General features: G+C 40.3%; 1 protein-coding gene across 1 annotated transcript in view; it reads left to right on the top strand.

The window, feature by feature from the left end:
- samd12 (sterile alpha motif domain containing 12) overlaps positions 1–17,198 on the top strand; it is a 104,412-nt gene that overhangs the window by 5,798 nt on the left and 81,416 nt on the right. Inside the window, exon 2 of the mRNA XM_036566643.1 lies at positions 15,654–15,850. Within this exon, the coding sequence (XP_036422536.1) occupies positions 15,654–15,850 (197 nt within the window). The remainder of the gene's footprint in view (positions 1–15,653; positions 15,851–17,198) is intronic.

Here is a 17,198-nt window from a genome sequence, read left to right as displayed (position 1 = left end):
CACTCAAACAGGGACTGTATAACTCCGCATTTCAGATGTTGCTAAAGTATATTTGGCGACCCTTTTTTTACTCGTGGTCTCCTCCCTCTCTAATCAAGTTGAAAAATTTGGAAGTGCGCCCTCTCCTGGCGACAGCAGAGTAGTGTCACTTTCCTTGCAGTAGAAAACGCCACCAAGGCTGTCGCTAAACGTGGAAGTGTGAGAATGGTGTATTATATCGAACATTTATCAACCCTGTCTTATCGCTCTATCGAGGAAAAGTTATATCGTGATACTTAACGTTATCGTTTTATTGCCCAGCCTTAGTTCCAAATAATCCCAAACTCATTCAGTGATGTTGAGATATGGTCCAGATATGTGTTCTAGTGCAGTGTTTCTCAACCATTGGACCGAGGAAGCACCCTTTGGTGGTCCTTGAGCTTATTCTTAGGGGGGTCAGTGGTCCGTAGTGAGCCTGTGATGACAACTTGTCATTGAAATCAGTGAAAAAATAATTGACGTAACATTGAAAAAGAAATATAAAATGTTTTCAGACAGTAAACAACATTAATACAAGTCCTGCAATAAAAGTGCCAAAGGCAGTTTCATCAGTTATTTTGGAGTTTGCCTTTAGAAGCAAAAACACTCTCTCTGACCAGCTGTCCACTCACACCGGTATTTTATTTTCAGTGATGTACGTCACAATTTGCAGCGGTGGGCATCTGAACTATACTGTGTTAAGAATTTTCCAACAATATAATTTTTAAGTTTTTCTGTGGCCCTTCGTGCTTTCTAGTGATAAATAGGGGGCTAAATTGTTGAATAAATAGTTGAGAACCTCTGTTCTAGTGCAAATTTTCTTCTTTTTTTTAATGGCTTCTCTCCTATCTCACAAATCTGTTGAGCGTAAAGTACAGTTTATCTGATGGTGACAGTTTGGTAGTCTACCAAAGTCCAGGGTTTTGAATGGTTGTTAAGTCTCATTTTCTGTATATCTTTCAATAATTTTTTGAACTCCTAATTTAGAAGCTCCTGTTTTTTTCCACTTATCTTACTTTGTCTTTTCCCTTCCTTAAGTAAATTGTCTAAACGCCCGTTAGAAAAATCTCCTTTAGCAAAAAAAGTTAAAAGTGAACAAATAACATACTAATAGATTTGAAATTATACCATTGCGTTGGAGGCTTTAGTGTAATTTTCTGTTTTGATGAGAAATTGAGTAAGAAAAGGGTGGTCTCTAATTTTTGCACAGCACTGTAGAAGCTCCAATGTACAATGTATATAGTCAGTGAGTTGTTCATCATCACAGCATCAACATGACTGACAAGTCAGATTTCCTTTCAGTTTGACTCGCAAGGTTTAGTGCATAAGAATCATCTCCTCAAGCCGAGTACATCACGCTAACTAAATGAGATCAGTAATAAATTGGGGGATGTTTCTATTTATATTTCTGCCAGCTCTATTTATACTGTGGCTCCTTCACGCTGATGGCTGGGGAAAGCAATGGGCTCTAATTTTGTATCTGATTAACATTCATTTGAATGCAGTGCAGAGAGCTGTGTTTGTTGTGCCGTTAAATTTACAGAGGTAGCAGCGATGAATCATCGCAGGGTGTCATGTGTCGAAGTAATGAAGAGAAAGGCTTAAAACGGACGTCTTATTTATTTTCTTGACTCTGCCAAGTAGAGAAAAAGGGAGAATATTTTTTGCCTCACTTATAATGTGTCAACAAGTCTCGTTTCCATGGCTAAACATAGATAATGTAGTTTGGTCTGTGGCTCATTTTGTACTGTATGTTGCATTTACTTTTTGATGGTAGATGTGCAATGGCTAGCTGAATGTTCCGTTGTTTTCAGTAGAGCAGAGTGTGAAAACTTGACAGAATACTGTTTCAAAAATTATGCACTGTAAATTTTTATGTTGAAATTAAATGAGGTGGCATTACTCAATAAGGGGAAAAAACATGCTACATATGGTGTTCATGCACTGCTGGGAGTCAACTTATAAAACCAGGGCTCCAGACTTTTCCGAACTTTTTTCAGGACCGCCGCAAAATATATTGTCATCTGTCTGAAAGAGAAACCTTGCAGTCCACATTATTGCATGGCTTTGCTAACAACACTTGTTTCCCAAGAATTTTCATGCTACCATATTATGTATTTCTAAAACCAACAAATGTCAGCAATACACAGTATTCATGCTTAGCACACATGTACACAGACACACGTGTAGTATATACTCAGACACAAACACACTTATGGTGCATAAGTTCATTTATGTGCTTAGAAATGAGAGTTTTAGTATCAAGAGTTCTGTAATGTTTTAAAGCATCACTTTATCCCTTGTGATGTATGGAAGCATATTAGTATCAAAATTAAAATGTAAAATTGCAATGTATTTGTGTGTTTGCATTTAAATTTCCCACTCATATGTGCACTGTTGAGCTCAAAATGAAAATTCAAATTCTATGCTGCCATTTTATTTTGCCATTTGGTGTATATATATATACACACACACATACAAACACACACACACACACACACACATACACACACACACACACACACACACACACACACACACACACATACACACACATCATCTAAATGTACACAAAGATTTGGATGCTTCATGAGTAGCTTTATTTAAATTAGAATGTATTTCCAAAACAGCATATTTATGCTTAATGTAATTATGCAATAATTGTGTCAATCATAATTAAAGCGTAATTTATCGCATAAGCATGTTCACTCTCTAATAACGTTTTTAATTTGCATTATCAAAGAGAACATCAACCTAGAATGATGGCAAAATTCTAAATTCCTCTTTGCAGTTACATATTCTCACCTACTGTGCTTATTCTGTGTCAAAATGCCTTTGAAAATGTATTTGGCCAGATTGTTTTCATTTTCATTTTTGTGGTTTTCCCAACCTGTCAATCATCCCATCAGGGCGGGGCTAACAGTACCATAAAAGCTGTAAAAGGCTTTATCTGAAAACATGGCAGTCAAAGAGTTTATAGCTACTCTTATGTTAGCAGGTGAGGTGAAGAGGAGAAATATATCCACTTGTGGTGCTTAATGTCTTTGTACATGACCCCATGAGAGAGTGCTTAGCAAAATGATTGAACGATGCTTAGCAAATGCGAACGAGATCAAGGATCCGTGCATGTCCATGAGAAGGAAGCTGTGGGAGAGGTGTCGCTACTGGGGGCAGCTCTGTCATTGCAAAAAAAAATATTTGCAACAACATTGCATTCCATTGCAATATTTTTGCATTCCCCCCGCAAACGTTTTGTATTCCCCTGCAATGGTTTTGTGATCACTTACAAAATCTGTGCACTACTTCCCAAATATTTTGTGCTCCCTTGCAATAATGAGAGTTGGCAGCAATGTAAGTGCTTGGGCACTGTGAGACGTTTTTGGCTAATCACTGAACACAACAAGCACTCGACTGTAATCTGTGATTCCACAGGATCTGTAAAACTTTAACAAACAAAGTGAGAAAATGTCTCTTAAATGCCTAGTGCAAGCTTCAGTTGTCCATGTTTAGGGTAGAGCATGCTAAAATGTGAACGGATACAATCATTAGTTTGATGCTAATATTACATACGAATTCCCATTGTTTGGCTGACAGAAATTAGCATTATGTCAGCCGTCGAAATTTCATGAAAAATGCCAGTTACACAGTGAATTAAAATATTTTCTGGATAGAACATTGCTGTATTTAGGGTAGGTGTGGACAGCTGGATTTCATGACTGTATTTTACAGACATTCAGTGTTAAGTTTTTGCACGTAACTTAATTGTTCGTAAGTGTTTCCAGAAAGACGGCCTGGCTAGATGTTTAGGTCTCAGTTGCAAAATGAGCTGATGAAGATATGATGACTATAGTACAAAATGACTATAGTACTCACATCCTCAAAAGACATGGCCTTTACTAAATTGAGTTCTCTTTGAGCCTGTTTACACCTTGCATTAACATGTTTCAAGTCCATAAAGCGGATAAACCTCGACCAAATTCCATTTACACTTTTCACTAAAATGCATCCCCACAGCGTCACCAGATGAGATTTGATTTTACTTTCCCCGCAAAAAAAAGCACATCAACATGTGCGTCGTTTCCATTTGACTTTACTTTACTTTTTTTCTCCTATTAACAAGCTTAGCTTGGACACTTTCATCAGCCCAGAGTCCAAGAAGGTTCTTGGTTTGAGCTCCAGCCTTATGTATCCTCCATTTTTTGTTTCATTGCTTATTCTCCCACCTGCTAGTCAGCGTTCAGCAGATGCATTACCCCTCATGTAATTCAATATGGATATCAAAAGTACATTCCGTTTACACTTGTGCTAAATGCAATTAAGATCCATCTTTGACTACCTCTGAATGTAGTTTGAGTGATCCAATCGATCCACTTTCGCTGGTGATGCTGTCACCATGGCAATGTTTCCTTGGTTGCATGCCACTGTTGGTGCACAAGACGATTTTTTTAATACGTGAACACAGCAATAGTTATTCAAGGTTTCTACATGCCCTGGAAGTCACGGAAAACACCTGAAACAAAAAAAAACCAAAAATGATAAAAATCAAAAGTGTGATATTTGGCCATTAAACCACCAAGACTGCATATTTAAGCATATTCTTTCCTGCATATTTTAGTGTATTTTTAGCTGCCAATGCCCAGTTTGTATGTCCATTCATATCTACATTGTAGTTTGCTACATTGTCGCAAGTGGACAGATAGGCCTATGTGGATGTTGTGTTGATACGCCATTTAGAGTGAAGCTACAAATACAAGGCTTCTTGCAGCATGTAATGTTCTAGTGTTTTAGCAGAACCACTGATCAAATGAGTGATTTGAGGACCGGTTTATTTGAGTGTGTCAATGTGTCACTCAGTCAGTAGGGAGTCGTTATGGGTTGTATTGTTGACTTTAATTTTAATGCTAGTTGTGCATCATTTTAAGATGACCTTCCATGAGCAACAGCTATTGTGCAAGTAATTGGTTAATTGATTTAAGTTATGGGTATTGTTTTTCCAAAAAACAGTGGGAACCCTGTTTATCACTATTGTGAGAACTTTATAACACATTGTGCTTTTCAGGTGTTTTGTGGGTGTCATCAGTACTACTAGAACATTGAACAACTATCTTAAAAAAAGCTTTTCTGTGTCACACCTTTGTCTCTTTATCGGTCTTAAGCGTGGAACACTGGCTTTACAGTTTCCTAGTCTAACATCAATGAACTCAGACAACAGAACACAGAGTTGCTGAGAATTTGCCTCGTCTGTGAGGCCCTTCTATACAAAAATCAATAGTCCTACTTAGAGATCCAATTACGGCAGGCAAGCTGTTGTTACTTATGTTGTCTGCAAATTGTTCTTTAAGTAGTAAGGTGATAGCAGTGAACAGAGGAGCTGTCGGTGATGGAGAACTGAAGTCATACACCAGCACAGCCCAACCTTAGTGCTGTGTCTGCAGAAGAACCCAATCTCCTCCATTAACGACTGCATGTTCTCTTTTCCTGAGGCTCTGCTATGTAAATGGTGGAATGCTTTTAAGTACAAGAATGTCTTACCATTTAACTTCCCTGTGGAGGTCTCAAGAAAAAAAAAAACAAGCCTATATGAAAAAGCATGTAGCATCTGAAACTTTTTTTTTGGCAATAGTAGCCAGAAATTCTTAAAATAGGCTTGGTAAGCTCGGAAAAGCTCTCAAAGTTCTGACGTCTGCTGAAATATTTATAGCTGCCCTTGTGCTCTACATCTACCTTAGCCTGTAATGCTATTTATATTGATTTCCTTGTGCCCTAACTGTTTTGGATGTACAAAATAATTGTAGCATTCAGCCTCAGAAGTGTACTCATTGGTGGGTTGATGTCAGGGTTATTTTTAGAGCGTTTGTGTCTGTTTGAAAAGTGGGTCGAGTGTTCTTATTTAACAAAGGGGGAGAGATCATTTGGAGCAGAACACATTGGTGGCTGAGCCTGGCATAAGCTGAACAGGCAGAGAATGAAAGGCCTCTAAGCCTGGTCAGCCTTCTCTGCTCTTAACTTTTGGTTAAGAATGCTTCAGGTTGAATTACAGATGGCCAGATCTCACCTCAGTCCAGTGGTTCCCAAGAACTGAGTTGAGTATAGAATGACCTGTGGTGCTTTGAGAGCCAGTTGAGGCATAATGTAGGTAGACCTACACTTACATGCACGAGGACCTTCATCTCTACCCAATGCTGAAGGAAAGATGACCTACTTTAGTGGACTGAGACAATCCGCTCAACTTTGTTGCTGGCAGGAGAGGGAGAGGGTGAGGGCGAGCCAGCCTTTGGCCCGCATATGGGACAATTAGCTCGCTCTTTCACTCTGTTTCTTTCTTGGTCTTCAAAGAGCTCAATTAGAACTTTAGCAAGCGTGTAACAAGGCGCCCACAGAAGAGTCCCCCTGCTGACAGCAAAGCTGTTCTGTGGGGTTTGGTTTAAAAAGCACCATTGAACTCACCCTCACACATGGCAGAAGAGACTGTTTTTGAGCACATATGGTTTCTGAGAGACTTGTTACTGTCTGATCTCAGCAGATGACAAGAATGCCATCTGCATGAGTCTGTAATTGGTGAATTACATTTTAAAAAGTGGGTGGAATGAGGAAGGCTTTGGGTCTGATGAATGGAGGGGGTTTTATCTAAAATGCTAATTTAACCTGTATTCACAAGTTTGCTTATTCAATCAAGGGTGCCATTATTTGGTGAGTACACTCTGAATGTGAATACAGATGCTAACTGGCCCAATGCATGAGTAGTATAATGTTCTCCCTTTGGTCTCTCTAAAGAATTTTGTTTTGGTCAGTGTGTAGGTCATTGCTCCCAGCTACAGTCAGTGTGGCAAGAACAGCTGTATGCTGGCTGTGAACACAGTTGATCCCTCACACTGCCAACTCGGACCTCACACACACTCGTTTACTCTCCCTCTCTCACATACTCACGCCCCCAAGAGTGATCACCTTCACTCAGTCCCTGTCTGCACTGGGGGGTATTTCATAGAATGATATTTCTCTTTTACAGTAATAGTACTGTTTGTACTTCATGAAAACTAATTTACACAACTGTCCTCTTATCCCTAATGTTTTTGATCAGTCAAGATTTGTTTGGTGCCACTTTTTTTTAAAGTGGAGCCTGATATAACTAGCAAATAGTGAAAGCTAGTTTCAGTACCAGTTAGCATCATGCAAATTGAATGCTTAAATAATCCCACACTTGAAGGATGCAGGTTAAGTTGCTTTATTATCTGAAATAGTTTTGCTTACGTGGTTTCTCTTTTCCATACAAACACCATGCACAGCACAAAAGTACAGGCAAAATTTGGGCTTCAAGACATCTGCCAGCAAAGCAGACTTTGGACACCGAACATGTCTTGGCTGATCAGCTGCATCTCGTTTTTCACACAGCTATCACTTTAACCACATAGCGTAAAGCCGGGGTCTTCAAATCCAGTCCTGGAGGGATTGTGTCCAGCACAGTTTTGTGATTTACTTGCTCAAACACACCTGATTCAGCACATCTGTTAATTGCCAGGTTTAGTAGGTGTTTTTTTGAGTAGGGCAGTAAACAAACTCTGTTGAAGACCCCTGAATTAAGAAATGGCTCAGCTTAATATCAAATTTACCCAGTTTTCCACTTATTCCAGATGTAGTCGATCAGCCAAGACATGTTGGGTGTCCAAATTGCATCTTTAGTTTAGCACAGGAACTACAAGGCTAACATCTCTAACAAACAGTAGAAGTCAGTAGTCACCCAAAGTCATTAAATGTTTTCTGTAAACTCATAACTAAAACTTTTTCAACCCACTCAAACTGCATCCAGGTCTTCATTATGGATAAAAATGAACAAACCTGCACAACAGGTGTTGTGCCTAATTCTGCCTCCCCCACAAAATCTGACACCTTGTGTACGCATACATCATGCAGCAGAAATCGTAAATATAATCTGTAGCTTTCATATTTTTTGTGTGATATGCATACACGCAAAGGGGACTTTTTGGCAGTTATCCACAATGGCTGCGCACTGCATTTAGCTGCACTGTGATTTTGTGAGATTTGTTCATTTTTATAGCTCATAGTAGGTCATATTGTGTCACACTGACCAACTACAAGTTGAGGTGATCGAGGGAAGTTTAGGGGGTGTATTTACAGAAAAGATTAGCTCCGGTTTTAAACTAAAGCAGCAAAATTTGGATTCCAGATACGTCTTACGTCTTTTGGCTTTAGTTGTCCATTCCTATTGTCCTATTGTGAAATTCTTTCTCAAGAACTCTGCTGGATTTGTGTGCCATCTGTTGGGTATAACTAGGTTCAGCTCCCCTGTTGTTCTCAGGTGAGAGAGCCAATGGTGACTCAGCTTGACCTTGCGTGTATACGCTCTGTTTCTGGGTCATAAACAAATTGCTGTGCTCCACTTGCAGAAACTTACAGCCTAACCCAGCTTCACTTCTGATTATGCACTTGTCACAAGCTCGGGCAGACCTCCCCCCCCAAACCCCTGCCAAGCGCACTGAAGCACTACAAATGCTAAGCAAAGTGTGGTCAGGCTGTCTGTTCCGCTGACTGCATTAGGGAGGCTAATTCTGTTAGACCTATCTCTGTCCTGCCGCCATTAGGGAGGGATCGATGGAGTGTTCATTCAGCGCCTTCTCACCTTCTCCTCCTCGTTAGCCTGTGTGAATGAGGCGGAGGGAGGGGTGTGCTCAGTGATGCGTTCCTCATCTTTCCCCTCACGCTCGCTCGCTCTCTCCACTCTTCACTGCGCATGCCTGAGAGGCGATGGCGAAGAACATTCTGAGCTATTTTTAGAAGATGATGTAAAAAAAGCATCCTACCCAGTAGCATCACCCCTCGCACCCTGATCACTCCTTCCCAGACCCCAGCACTCCGCCCCCAGCTGAACTTTCCCCACAGAGAGTCTTGCTGCCTTCTTCTGATACTCACACTGCACACCTGGACTGTTCTGCGTTTCTTTTTCTCCCCTTTTTTTCCCCATTTTGTTTCACTCAGAGGCTCTCTTTTTTCCCCTCTCTTTCCTCATGCCTTGATTTTCTGCATTCTTATCATTCTTCCTCTAATTTCATTCTCTCTCTCCTCTCCTTGCTTTTTTAGTTACATTCAGTTGAATTCATTCAGTAGGCCAGCTTTATTGGCATTGGCCTACTTATTTACAGTATTGCCAAAGCATCACTGAAATGACAATCTTTGTCTCAAGATGATCTCTCCATAGGTGTTTCCAGACTAGTGGTACTGGGATACCCTCAAAATTAAGGGAGTATAGCTCAACCTCTCTGCTTGTCAGTTGTACAGGTAATGTTTCTTCAAGGGTTCTTTAGTAAAGACAGCAGTTCTGTGTAGAGCCATGAACACTCAAAGAACCATTTGCATACTTAACCTTTGTGTGATGTTCATGTTTTTGTTACTCAGTGGTCTGCTGGACCTACTGCATTGTTTTTTTTAATAATTAATTTAATTTATGTAAACATACCAGATGTTTAAAATATCACAAGTGGCCAGTGTAGGGTTCTCCTTTAGCAGCTGTAGCCAGTCAGCAGCCTGTCCATGTTGTCCACACTCACACACACACACACACACACACACACACTAACAGCAGGGGCACAGCACCTACCATAATTTTATTCCCTGCAGGTTCACCCCAACACCACATGTGTAAAATAAATGTGTAGGGGTATAAAGTGTGAAGTCAATGAAACTGTGTTATTTCATATGTTCTTCACAGAAAATGAGCAAACGCCAAGGAATCTGGGGTTGAAATAATAATAAATTGTATCATTTTTTTCTTTTGGTAAACACTGAAAATGGGTCCCACAGACTCCAACACCACACAAGGGTTAAAGGGTTGTTTGCATTGTGAAATTGCTCTTCTAATTGATGGCGAATGTGTTGTATATGGTTCTATACAGCATCAAAAATGTTCTTCTGTTGGTACAAGCTTGGCATCATAGCGACAGCAGAACCCTTTTTGGTGATGTTTAAAACCATTTTCAAAAAAGGTTCTATATAGAACTTTATATAATACATTCTCTATCAATCAGAATCTTCTTTATTTCAGAATCTGCTTTATTTATTTAAAACTGGAGCTACTAGGTTAATGTTGCTAACAAACACTGGAAGCATAGTCCATAGTCCCATGAGTACATGCCGTAGACATGTTGATGTGATTTAGAACACAGTATGACTTGAACTATAAAGCCAAAAAAAAAAAAATTAATTCGAGCTCCTGGACAGAGCGCGCAAAGGGCTGTGTCCTCTGTTCGTTCGAGCTCCTGGACAGAGCGCGCAAAGGGCTGTGTCCTCTGTTCGTTCGAGCTCCTGGACAGAGCACGCAGAGGGCTGGGTCCTCTGTTCGAGCTCCTTGACAGAGCACTTAGGGGGCTGGTTCTTCTGTTCGAGCTACTGGACAGAGCACTCAGAGGATGGGTCCTCTGTTTGAGCTCCTGGACAGAGCGCTCAGAGGGCTGGGGTCTCTGTTCACCTGGACTTTGTTTATTTTTGGCTGTAGATACGCTAAAGTTCAGCATTCTAAATGTACTTTGGCTAATTTCTTGGTGGGACAATCAAAGTTTTCAGTGTGAAAGTCCTTCAGGTTGGTGTCTAAAGGGCAGGAGGTGAATGTTTTAAAATTTTTCCAGGCCTTAGTGGAATCACACGATAGAGTTGAATTAGTTTTTTTATCAAAGCACTCATAATATTTCTGGTTTTGAGTGGTGTGCTGGTCAAAGTGTTGCATCTGTTAGTGATACAGGGCTGATAGCATTTCACTGGTGAATTTTGTGGATCCTCATTATTATGCGCTTTTTTCTTTACTCTAACATGTAAAATCTTATCTGATCAATAATGGGGTTTAAAAGTCTCTCTTTCTGTGTTTATATCACTCTTTATCTTTCTAAGCTTTATTAGCATGATTATATTTAGACTACATTTAATCTGCATCATTAAAATGACAAGAACTTACATCTAAATCTCATCACTCTTTTTTTCTCTATCTCTTTTTTTCTTTCTGTCCCTGTATCCTTTTCCTGTTTTGCTCTCTCTCTCGCTCTCTCTCCCCTCTCTCCACCACCTTTCTTTTCTCAGTATTGCTCAGCCATACTCAGCTAGATGAATAATTTATTCTTCTGTAGAGTGAGTGAACATTAGGAGGAGGGTGAGCTTTTCTGCTTGAGAGAGAGGGAGAGAGGGAGGGAGAGAGGGGAGAGGGAGGGAGAGAGGGAGGGAGAGAGGGAGGGAGAGAGGGAGAGAGAGAGGGAGGGAGAGAGGGAGGGAGAGAGGGAGGGAGAGAGGGAGGAGAGGGAGGAGAGAGGGAGGGAGGGAGGGAGGGAGAGAGGGAGGGAGAGAGGGAGGGAGGGAGGGAGAGAGGGAGGGAGAGAGGGAGGGGGAGGGAGAGGGAGGGAGAGAGGGAGGGAGGGAGAGAGGGAGGGAGGGAGGAGGGAGAGAGGGAGGGAGAGAGGGAGGGAGGGAGGGAGAGGGAGGGAGAGGGGAGGGAGGGAGAGGGAGGGAGGGAGGGAGGGAGCAGTGAGGGACAGAGAGAAGATAAGCGCTTTGTGCCGTGCATGCTAAGTTGCCTTTGTTTAAAGGCTTTCTCTCTGTGGAGCCGCTCGCTCTCGCTAGTGTGGAGCAGATATATGAAGGCCAGGGAATATTCCCAGCATTCATAGCAACAGGACGAGGCAAATGCGACTCGGGCGATTTGTTCTGATGGAGCTGCTGTCCCAGAGCCACTGGCACACAGCGGTCATTTCTGCTTACTTTCACTGGCCATCTTACATAATGCTCTTGGTTGCTTTGAGGATGAGAGGTGGGCAACACTGAGGCAGAACGTCAGTGAGAGACGCACGTCTTCCAGCAGGAGCGCTTTTACAGAGTTATTTGATCATTTTAGTGTCTGACTGATGAATTATACACGAGAACATCAAGAAAGCTGGAGTCTTGCACTGCTGACAGCAGTTATTTGCATTCGTTGTACAGAGTGGGCCGTCAGACATGTGATGTCACAACGTAGAGTTTCAATGTTTAAAGAAAACTCAGCGTCTCAGTCAGGCTGTGGACACACGTCACGAGACATGTTCATCACAAGCAAACTGTTCACCACAGCACCCCCTCACTTTCTCTCTTTGTTTCTCTCTTTTTCTTTTCGCTCTCCTACTCTCACTCACTCTCTTTCTTCTCTGTCTCTCTCTATCGCTCTAATTCTCTTTCTCCTCTCTGTCTCTCCCTGCCTCTGTCTCTTTCCCTTACTTTGTTTTTCTCTTTTCTAGATGTGATAATATGTGTAAGTAAAATATGCAACAAAAAAGCAACAGGATAAGCATGAAAATTTAAGGAGTACATTCTCTCTGTCTCTCACTTCTTTCTTTCTTTCTTTCTTTCTTTCTTTCACTCTCTCTCTTCTCTCTCTGTTTCTCCTCTTTGTCCCTCTGTATTTGTCTCTGTCTCTCTGTATGAGTCTCTGTCCTCTCTTTGTTTCTCTCTTTCTCTTCCTCTCTCTCCCTCTCTCTTTGTCTCTGTCTCTCTGTATGAGTCTCTGTCCTCTCTTTGTTTCTCTCTTTCTCTTCCTCTCTCTCCCTCTCTCTTTGTCTCTGTCTCTCCCTGTATGTGAGTCTCTCTCCTCTTTCTTACTTTCCTTTTTTTCTTTGTTCTCTCCTCACTTTGCTTTTCTTTCTTTCACTCTCTCCCTCTTTCTCTATCTCTCTCTCTTTTTTTCTGTCTTTTCTCTGTATGAGTCTCTTTTCTCCCTCTAACCTCTGTTTCTCTCTTTTTTGCTGTACGTCTCTGTATGAGTCTTACTCTTTCTTTTTCTCTCTCCTCTCTTCGTTCCCTCTTTCTCCATTTCCTCTTTTTGTTTTTTTTTCACGTCTCCTTCTTTCTTTCTTCTCTTTTCTCCTCTTCTTGCTTCTTTTTTTCTTTCTTTCTTTCTTTCTTTCTTTCTTTCTTTCTTTCTGTCCCTCTATCTTTTCTCTGTGTATGTGTCTTTCTTCTCTGTATCTGTCTCCTTTTTGTCTCTCTCTCCCCTTTTTCTCTCTCTTTCTGTGTCTCTCCCTTTGTCTCTTTCTCTCTTTCTCTCTCTTTCTGTCTCTCTCTCTCTCTCTCTCTCCCCCTCTCTCCCTCCTTCTCTCCTGCTTGAGCAAGTGTTTGATATTTATTCTTGGCTGTTAATTCCGTGTTGGATTCTTGTAATCGCTGGCAGAACAAGCTCTGAGTGCTGCATGGCCTCGATTCTGTCAAAGTGACATGACCAGCAGCTTTATGCAAGTGTCATCTTCTCCTCTCTGACGCTCTGCAGTCGAAGCTTGTCACAGACGTGGCTGAAGAGTAATCTTCAGAAGTGCCGTGTACGGATTAGGCTCTTCAGTTGGCTGGTTTGAGTGGCACAGAGAACAGCGTGCTTGTGATTCATAAAGAAATCCAGGCTAAACTGGACTCTGTGTCTGGCTTGAATTTATGGTTAAGGCTTTCTTGAGAGTTTTGTGGTCAAGCTGTTTCAGCATCATTGCATTAGAAATGTTAAAGGCCTGTATGGCACATGATCCATTTTAATCAATTATGGGTCACCCTGACAGGCACAGGCTGTATGTGGCATTTAAAAATATAACAGTAAATCCTGTCTCAGTGTGATTATGCATGCCTAACTCTGATATTGCTATCTGGTGCCATCTAGTGTAACACTGAGAAGTCGCTCTCAGCCGCCATGATTCAGCAGCCAGAGTTCTCACACTAACCTAGTGATCTGCAGATGTCTGTTCTATAGGAACTTAAGTAATCTCATTCTAGCATGTAAAGACCCTCTTAGTCTCATACCTGCGTACTTTTCTGAAGTCTTTCATCCTCACAATCCCCCATACCATTAGATCATCAGGCACTGTCCTTCTTCAGTGCTTTGGCTCCCAAACCCTTAAACTCTATCACAGTGTCCCTGTGACTGCTTTTCTAGTTCATCCTTTAAATCTTTTTAAAGACTTTTTGTTTGTTTGTTTTCTTTTTATGTAAAGGAGGGGTTCAATTAACATGCAGTTCATGTGTTGTTAGTTATTCAGTCATTCAGTCGATCAAACTATCTGTCAGTCGGTTAATTAACTGTCATAATTCCCTCTCTGTGGCATCAATAACTGTGCTGCACAAAAGGTCTCTGGTCAGTGCCATAGACAGCGAAATGAAATCTTCAACAGATGCATGAAATAAGCATGAATATGAGTTAATCTGAGGTTGATGACAAACATTAAAATGTAGATAGGGATGTTTGATAATTTTTAGGTTTGTCTTTCTATTTATAATAATGCTTGCAGTATCATTTGGGCATTAAATCATACATACACAGTGATTTATATATGTAACAAAGCAATGTATGTGTATTTATATGTATGTACATATAAATATTGTTATTGTTGCACAACAACCTTTTTTCCATTTTTGTTGTTTTTTACTTTTTTGCATAACTGGAAACTCCAGTTATCCTTTGCATTGTGGTCAAATTTCATGATGAATGGACCAGTAGAAATATTCCAAAATGACTTGGAAAAAATGTTGTTACATTAACTTAATTTTAATACATACATAAATGTTAATGATGTTTTTTAAAGTTACCATTTTGGAGATCCACTCATATATTTAACGCATACTCTGCAGCAGTAGTCACCAGTCCTCCTCCTGAAGATTTGCCTTCCTGTGGGTATCACCTTCAACCCACATCTAGCACACCTAGATTTGGGTTGGAGCTAATCAAGGACTTCTGAGAGCAATTATTAGACGGATGGGGTGAGGACGATTAGCGCTGGAGGTAGGTAGATCTCCAGGATCAGGGTTGGTGACGACTGCTCTACAGGGAACAAACTTAAATGCTGCGTTTCCTTCGATTTTTAATACACAATTTAATTCACAATTTTTAGAAAAAATAACATATAAAATGTGCCTCAACTTTTGCACAGGCCACATTTTCTGTTTTTTTGCAATTCAGCAAATGTTAAATTGGGCAAATAAACAGTAATTGTGCATTGATAGGTGCAGAAGTGTGTTCTTTGTAGAGGATGCGTTAGCATATTTTCACTTAGAAAATCAACAAAATGTCATTTGACCAGGAGCACCCAAACTTTTGCATATGACTGATTCATTTTGACCTTTTGTGGGCCTGTAGGTCATCCTTTTTTAAATTGGGATGTGTAGAAGCAACCAGAAACATAAGGGTGCAGATGACTGCTGAGCTTTAGTCTTTAATGTGACACTTTATTTATGCACTGTTTTCTACATTGTAAAAAGAGATTGATGTTCATAACCTTCACACCTTCCTAGGCTGTGTGTGGATCACATACAGGGTGTGTGCTGCCACCATGTGGCTGCAGACGGTGAAGTGATGATGTGGTGATATAGGTTTGCGCTAAGAGTAATGTTACTGACGCACGTTTTAATTTTCATTGGCACAGCTTGTAATTGGCACCTCATTCTAAAATTCTCTAGAGTCTGTATCATGTCAAAATCATACCAGCTCTCGTTTTCCTAAAGCTGTAGGTGCAAATTCTCTGAATTATTACTGCAGTCAGACTTTACATCTTTTTGTTTTGATACTAAGCCTAGTACATCAGTGTTACCTTTAAATGTGTTATAAAAATGAATAATTGGCAGTTGTCTCTTTTTCTCCCCAGCTGTCCACTGCAACCTGAGTCAGAATGGGATCGATCACCAGGTGTGCACAGAGGATGTGACTTCAAACCTGGAGGAAGAGCCTATTGACCACGGCCCAGGACTGGATGACGACAGCCCAGGGTTTCACGACCAGAGTCCGGGCTTCCAGCGCCGATCCCCACCTCAGCGCTCAGTCTCCGAGTCAGAGCTGTCCAGGGTAAGTCTGTCACCATGCCTCCAACGTAATATGTGACACTTTATAAAGATACAGTATCTTAAAACAGTAAATAGTAAATAATAATGCACAGATTAACCCTTGTTAGAGGCACTTATCAACAGTCATAACAAAAGCTTGGTGTAATTTGACGTTGATCATTTTTCACTCGTAGCTCACTAAAACAAGGGGAGAGATTTTGTGCTCATTCTGTATGTTAAATCAGTACAGGATTTGTATTTGTATGCTGAAGAAGAGATACTTCATTATGATTTGAATTTGATGAAACGCTATTATATGTAAAGTACTTTTTGCCATGTTTTTGAATGGTTTAAAATTAGTTTATTAATGGTGATTAACTAGGTCATAAACACCTTTAAAATCATTAATAAGCAGTTATAACACAAAGAAAAACAGCAGCAGTAAGCTGTTGTATCTGATGAATATGGATAACTGACGATGCTGATATAAGGTATAATGCTGACTGGTGGAGAAGACAAATAAGATAAGTAACCTGTAAGATCTGAGGTTTAACAAGATGGATGAATGTAGCCTCACTGTTTGACAAGCAACAAGTCACTATTGGCCTTTTATTTGTGTGACAATTACTTATTGTTTGTGCCCTGATTAATAATGATTAATAAACTAATTTGTAACCATTCACAAACACTTTATTAGGGTAGTCTTATTGTTAACTGAATGTAAGGGCAGTGCACCATGTAACAAACTGTCATTAATTACTAAGCAAAAAAATTGTAAATGCTTAATTATATCAAATAGTGTAACACAACAATAACATTAAATCTTGCAAGTCTTCTAAGGGTGAATCCTGAAAATGGCCTTTAACAGTGTAGTATGAGCCAGGATTAGTCCTGAATTAGTCTTGGTAAAGCTGGCTCACTCATTTGTTTATTTGTAAATAAATGATAGCTTTGTGTTTGTGAATCTTTGTGTTTGTGAATCTTAGGCATTTTAGGTCAGTCCATTCTTCATAATCAACTTCAGAAAAAAACTAATCCACTATTTATAAAAAACGATGTCATTGGAATTCATTATGCGCAGCACTACAGAAAGAACTCTAGAAAGAGTGTGGCATTTTCTCTGTGTGAAGCTAAGCATAATCTGTGGACTAATCATTTGTGATGTATTACTGAGCCATGCTTCTGTGGGGCATATTTTCTTTTTTTGGTCTCGATAACAAATGGGTCCTGTGAATTCCTGTCCTCAGTCTAATAGCAAATGAGCTTTACATGAACTTGGAGTACTCTCTTAGTTTAAAATAGATACAAATATAGCGATGGCTTGACGCTATGATAAATCATTGGCACATCTCCCCATAAGCCATTCTGTT

This window comes from Colossoma macropomum, unplaced genomic scaffold (assembly GCF_904425465.1).
Source record: "Colossoma macropomum unplaced genomic scaffold, Colossoma_macropomum, whole genome shotgun sequence".
In the NCBI taxonomy this organism is placed as follows: Eukaryota; Metazoa; Chordata; class Actinopteri; order Characiformes; family Serrasalmidae; genus Colossoma; species Colossoma macropomum.
Note: the sequence above shows the minus strand (reverse complement) of the source record. Positions and strands in the feature narration are given on the sequence as shown.